We start from the raw sequence: 6,832 nt of genomic DNA, 5'->3' as shown, positions 1-6,832 counted from the left end.
TGCAACACGACTAAAAGATTATTCTGTCTATAGAAGGTTGCTAGCGTTTTCAATAATGGCGAGGCTCCCTCTAGTGGTGCTGCATGTTAACAGGAGATGAAACCATCCATATTGTTTTCACATTTCTACAAGCCTTTATTAAAGAAATTGCATGCAATAAGAGTAAAAACTCAACAAATACAATACAGAAACAATGTGATTCTTGGAAGCAAACCAGTTCCACAAGATCAACTGTTTGAATTTGTAACATATTACATATGCTGAAGTATCCAAAATAAAATAAGCATGTCAGTATCCTTTTCCAACAATGACACTTTCCTTCCACATTGATAAGACGCAAGTTTGCTAAATCAAAGCAAGGCTCTTCATGCAGCATTTAGAATCACTTTATAAAGCAGGTTTTCTTTCACCTGTTCTTTTTAAGCTGTCAAAGCCTTGAATCCTGCTTTAATGTGACACAGATCCATTACGATAAATAAATCCTCACAAAAATCACTTGTTCGCACACTCCCAACAAGCATTGATCCCTGTGTAATCCTTCCGCATATTCTGTACATATTTTGCTTTAATCTGTCATGGAGCTCAATTAAAAATGTGTATCTGAAGTATATACGTGTAAATAAATGAATGAATAAATTCAGCAATTTTTACTTAAATAATTTTTTTTTTTTTGGTTGCAATATTTGCATTTCAAATGACAATCGTGTTGTCTGCTATGCTGACAGATTTTATTTAAAAAAGTCCAATATCGATAATATTATGGACCCCCAGTTCCCACCTCCACCAGTGCTGTTTTATTTGATCGTGGACAGTTAGCGAAGCATCCTGAGTTTGCGGTAAAATGACACGGCCATGAGGGCAGCAACAGTGCCCACGATGACGAGGACAGCCAGAGCAATGCCCAATCCTACAGACGCCCCACTGCCACTGTCCTTCTGTGCACTGCTCAGGGCTGTACAGGAATACAGGAGACAGAACGTTATTACCAAAATGACTTGTTTTCTGCCACTCTTCTGTAAATGAATCACACTGATGAGGAAGACTTACCTCCTTCCTTAGTAGTAATAGCTGAAAGAAAGAACAATAATAAGTTAATATCCGACTACATTTACACTTCCTGAAAAAAAAAATCCATAAGTTTCATAAATTATGATAAGGATCAGATAGAAGAGAGCCATACGGGTGTCCACTTTAGTCCTAATAGGTCCTGAGGTGATGAGGGTGGTGTCTGAGAGGCCATCTTTAATTGTGGTTGACTGTATGTCTCGTCTCCTCCTCTTGCTGCAAGTCTGATCAATGAAAAGGGAATGAAGGTTAAACAAAACAGCAGGACACATTTATATGGCAAGCCGTTTTGTCTTTAATTCATTCCCAGGATATGAATTCTTGATATCAGGGTCAATGACATGACATGTATTTTTTGTGTCCAAATTCATTATTTTCCTAAAAATACATGTCATATATCAAATTGATCTACAATATTTCCTTTATAAGAAACCCTTTTCATTTTTTGGAAATTCAATTGACTTTTTGAGTTGTGGTGTTTGAAAGACCAAAAATGTCAGGTGGTGCGATCGTTCGAACGTACAAGCAGAAAACAAAACATTTCATTTTCTCAGTAAAATTCGTAATAAAATAGTTTGGCATGATTTTACATTAAGTTCCTTATAAATGAGGGAAAATAGTGTATCAGTCCCATTTCAAAACTATTCTATTACCTAAAAAGCTTTTGTCCGAAAAATCGACTTCTCCAAATGTCAGGGAGGGTGACCGACATAAAAATGCCATTTTATGTTATGTTACTTTAAGAAAACCATGTGACAGCAGCATATGACATCACACAGAAGACCCCAGAGGACCCCATTGACGCACTAACAATGTTAGTCACCCTCCCATAAATATGAGATAATTTGACAGTTTTGAGTAATGATGAGGTTGATTCAACTTTTCAAGTCAGGTGGTATGACCCCTGGAAAACTTTGAAAATTCCTGATATCAACAATTGAATTTGAATGGCAGCCTATGGTGACATTTCACTAGTGAAAATACAATTACTGATATCAAGAATTACAGTTTTTACTAGTTGATATTAATTGTTGATATCAAGAATTCATATCCTGTGAATGAATAAAAGTCAAAACGGCTTGCCATATTATTTGTTATTTCTGATATCTGAAAATGTTTGTCTGGTAACAATAATATGAAGAGTCATTTCAGATATCTAAAATTGATTTTTTTACTAGTATACAATCACATTCATGATATCAGAAACTAGTCACTAATTTTCGATTGTTGAATTATTGATATCAAAAATATATATTTTTTGAAATTCAGTTGTTGATATCAAGAACAGACATTTGTATGGCACACCGTTTTAACCTTTATTAATTTTCTGGATATGAGTGCTTGATATCAGGAATTACATTTCCACAAGTAAAAATTTTAATTTTTTATATGAACAATGATGTCATTCCTCACAGAAATATGAATTATTGATATCAAGAAATACATTTCAACTGTATATAAATTCTTGTAATTCTTGGTATCAGTAACTATATTTTTACTAGTTAAATGTCACCATAGGCTGAAGTGGAAGAAGTGGAAATGTAATTCTTGATATCTAAAATTGCCATTGTTACTAGTTGAAATATAATTCCTGATATCAAGAAATATAGCATTTTAACTAGTGAAAACTAGATATCTAGAAGTCAAAACGGCTTGCCATACATTTATCCCTGTTTGATCGTTCAGCTTGTGGTACCTTGAACTGGGTGCAGGTGCTGGTTTCACAAAGCCTGGTGATGCAATGGAGGAAGTAGGTCGAAATAGTCTGGTTCTGCTGCTCGATAAAGCGGAAGGCTGGGAAGCTGAAGCGAGCCCTCTGACTGTTTCCATTCTCCAACATGGTGGTGAACGTATCCTTCGAGCACCTTTTGGGAAAAAAGGTCAATCTCATGTATGTTACACACTCTAAAAACAGGGCCCAATGTACTGTTAATATGAAAGAATTTCCCGTATTGACTTTTCCCCGTATTTTGAATTTCCCTGCATTGTTTTGTGTTTTAGGGTGGAAGGAAATGTCTGTAAAAAATAATCTGATTATGTCCTGGCTTAGTAGCTTTTCCGTTTTTCTAAGGATTTATTTCTCACAGTGCAGGACTAGATTAACATTTGATTTCCATGAATTTCGGTGGCTTTGTTGTGAGGTGACTTAATTTGGTAATTACTACGCTCCACGAGGAGGCGCTGCTCATTAGGTTTGCGGCTTGTCGCGACTGTGTTTTGACTAAAAGAATAAGACTATCACATGTGTTCACGTGCGCTTACAAAGTGTACTGATCTCTGCTGTTGCACTGAATAAAGATATTGAAGTCAACTTCTATGAATCGGTGAATTCATGACATTTGTCTGGTTGTTTTTTAAAAATAATTTTTGTAAACTTACGGGACAAAAAGATTGAAAAAGGTTGAATTGGCGGGTAGGGGTGAGATGGAGGCATAGCATCGATCCAGCAGGACATGATACCTGTGGAGGAGGAGGACAGAATCAGTCAATTTCTACATAAACTAATAGAGGCATTTCCTAGAAGATACATCACTGTTACTCACTGTGAAGTCAAGTTTGCTGCTATGACTTGCACAAAGACTCGCGTTCTGAGCTCAATGCCTATAGATGGGATTCTGAGCGGAGCAGTGTAGTTTTCATCCTAGAGGCACAATTTAAATACAGGTTTAGGGACTGAAAACTATTTGACAAAGTCAAATAGAAAAATCTACAGATTTGGGAAATTGGGAAACGTTTCCCCTAATAGTGTTTGTACTTGGAAGAGCTGCATGCTTAAAGTGCTGATGAAGCTTCCATTGTTGTCCTTCACTGCAATGGAGGAGGATGACCTGTAGAGGGAGGAAAGGTTCCATTTTACAAGGGCCACAAGGCTTCAAGTTCTCTTGCGTTACCATTCCATTAAAATACTTCTTCAGTTTAGACTAACAAGCTGCATTTTCAGATGTTTAATACTGTATACTCCACTGTTTATTCTTATTTATTTGATTAAAAACTGTAATATTGTGAAAATGTTATTTATTTCTGTGGTGGCAAAGCTGCATTTTCAGCATCATTACTCCAGTCTTCAGTGTCACATGATCCTTCAGAAATCCTTCTAATATGACGATTTGCTTCTCAAGAAACATTTATTATTTTTATCAAGGCTGAGAACAGTTGTTCTGCGTAAGATATTTGGAAACCATGATTTATTTAATTTGGGATTATCTGATTAATATAGCTGGAGAATATAAATACACGTTTGATCAATTTAATGCATACTAACTGAATAAAAGTATGAATTTCTTTCAAAAACTATTTTAACAGTAGTGTATGTCAGAAAGTGTGTGGCTCAGTCCAAAAGTTAAAGTCAATGAACCAACCTTGCTTATGTTTATGTAAGTATGTAAACTGGCCTAAGCCTTTTAGCTGATTTAAGTGGGACTAAAATGACTACACTGGGAGACCAAATGGCTGCTTTAAGATTTTTTTTATTATTTTTATTATTATTATTTCAGCAGGATTAATCTATTAAGAGAGTTAAAAGATCTTACACATCAACTTGTGTATTGTTGACCAGGTACTCGAGTGGATAGGCACAGGAGTAAAAATACTTCAGCTCGGCATTGTAGGTCACAGTTCCTGTTGTGGGGTCGAAAGATCTGACCACCCCACTGATGTTGACCGTCTGGATGTTAGAGAAGTCTGAGAAGATCCCGGTCCCTGGAGCGCTCGTGGTCTATAAAGTGAGACAGTAAAATGAAAAGGACTTGCACAGAGAGAGAGAGAGAGAACGAAATACTGGGTGTATTTTGAATGCTATTCAACAAGATGATGCTCTCAATGAAAGTAGGAGTAAAGGCCCGTACACACCAAGGACGATAACTAAAGATAATGATATGTTGTGTTCACACGAAAGCTATAACGATAACGGCACAGAGAAACGATATCATTGGAATCACTTTCAGAACTATTTTTATCCAGCTGATGAACGATGAAAACATTGACAGCCAATCAGAATCCATCCTGCAGTAACGAGCTCGTACATTTAAAGTGACAGACAAGCATGGTGCGTTCAAGTCCACCTGGGAAGTTGGTATTTACGAGGTAGGAAGTCGTGTTTACCAAGTCATGTGCGTGCAAGATGGCGGAGTACATTCTCTTAATTAACTACACAAAAATACAGCAAGGTTATTAAAATGTACTTCCAGAAAAGGAAGAACAGGCAATGTGCATCAGGTGTTTTGCTTTATTATGTTTTTAATTCATTTATGAAGCCACTGTAAACTTAATCGTTACATATTATATTGTTTTATAATGCTATCATAGTTATCATCATATGCTACTGCTGTAAATAGAAAAGCCTGACAATACCACTGCTAAATACTTTTAAGTGTTGTGGTATTCCGCCATGTTTCTCACTGACACGCCCCCACATCGTAAAGATCGCAAAGATCATTAAGTGAATCAAAACGGTATTTATTGTTTGAATTTCGTATTAAAACTTTTTTTTTAAATGACAAGCTTTCCACTGGTATTTACGATTTTATGGTGGCGTTTTTCCCCCCAAAGATATGTTTCTGTCATAGGTCGTTTTTATCATGTTGATGTAAGTTCAAGTGTTAATTTTTAAAAATAAGTTTGGCTTTAGTTATAATTATTTAATGCAATAAAAACGGGGGTGTGACGTCATGATTGACAGCTGAGATTGACCGCTTCTCTAAGTGAAGTAGTCACTGAGGCACCAAGGGTCATATTTCGGGATTTTCGGGAGGAGATTGGAGCTTTAGCTTTAATTTCTACATTTCCATAACTGTTTATTTCACAGACATAATGAGTTGTTCTGTTCGACTCTACTTCCTACTCTATACTGCGCAGACGCAGGTCCCAAATCGGTGCCATATTTGGACATTGGCGGCTTCACTTTTCTACAATGGAAGATAGTCAAGGGGCGTCGTCCATCTTTTTTTGCAGTCTATGGCTGAATCCGAAATCGCACCCTATACCCTCAAATAGGGCACTATTTGAAGGGACAGCCATTTGTAGTGGTGTCCGAAACCATAGTGGACGTTATTGAGTGCACTCATTCAATCCCACTTTGCACCACAATAACGAGTGTACAGCTGATGTACACTCAACGGCTGTCCGACTTCACGCTCTAGTTTTCATTCACTCCTTCAAGTGAACTTGATTAGTCGGGATTAGTCAGTTTAGGGGGCGATCTCGGAATAATGGTGTGGACGCTAGTTATCGTTCTTCGTGTGAACGGCCCTTAACACTGCCCACTGTTGGTAACCACAATGGTTTGCTGCTGGCCTGGACGCTTCTCAACTCAACAAGGTCATTAGGGAAGACTTAATCTTCAGTGATACTCACGTGGAAGATGCTGCCGCAGGCGTCCAATTGTCGAAGCGGAAAGCTGAAGCGCACGACTGGAGGAGTTGCAGTCGCATCCAGTGTTCCCTGACACAACGGATCATTCGCGATTTGATTCAGAATCAACAAGGACTCGTTATAGCCAGTGTAAATGACCGGGCAAACCTGGATTGCCAAGTTTATAGATTCAGTCCCGCAATACACTGCAATGTCGGTGTACTCTGTAAAACAAGACAAGCTCCATGATGTCGTTCTTATAACACTGATTATTTTAATTTGTTTTAAAAGCAATTACAATAATAATTGCATACAAAAGATGAAGGGTAATACCTGGACGCCTGAGGGCAGATCCACAGTCAAGAGCCAGGTGGCCTTGAACCAGCGTGCCCAAAATCAAGAGGCTGAGTAGAACCAT

At 37.6% G+C, this 6,832-nt stretch overlaps 1 protein-coding gene across 1 annotated transcript; it reads right to left on the bottom strand.

The window, feature by feature from the left end:
* Positions 1–812: 812 nt before the first annotated feature.
* LOC307130387 (zona pellucida-like domain-containing protein 1) lies at positions 813–6,832 on the bottom strand (the record flags this gene model as incomplete). The annotated part of the gene is made up of 10 exons (XM_079823351.1): positions 813–952; positions 1,048–1,068; positions 1,181–1,289; positions 2,762–2,930; positions 3,445–3,525; positions 3,609–3,706; positions 3,821–3,893; positions 4,596–4,780; positions 6,418–6,638; positions 6,748–6,832. The coding sequence occupies 10 exons, from the start codon at positions 6,830–6,832 to the stop codon at positions 813–815; spliced, it is 1,182 nt and encodes a 393-aa protein (XP_079679477.1).

This window comes from Gobio gobio, assembly GCF_949357685.1.
Source record: "Gobio gobio genome assembly, chromosome: 8".
In the NCBI taxonomy this organism is placed as follows: Eukaryota; Metazoa; Chordata; class Actinopteri; order Cypriniformes; family Gobionidae; genus Gobio; species Gobio gobio.
Note: the sequence above shows the minus strand (reverse complement) of the source record. Positions and strands in the feature narration are given on the sequence as shown.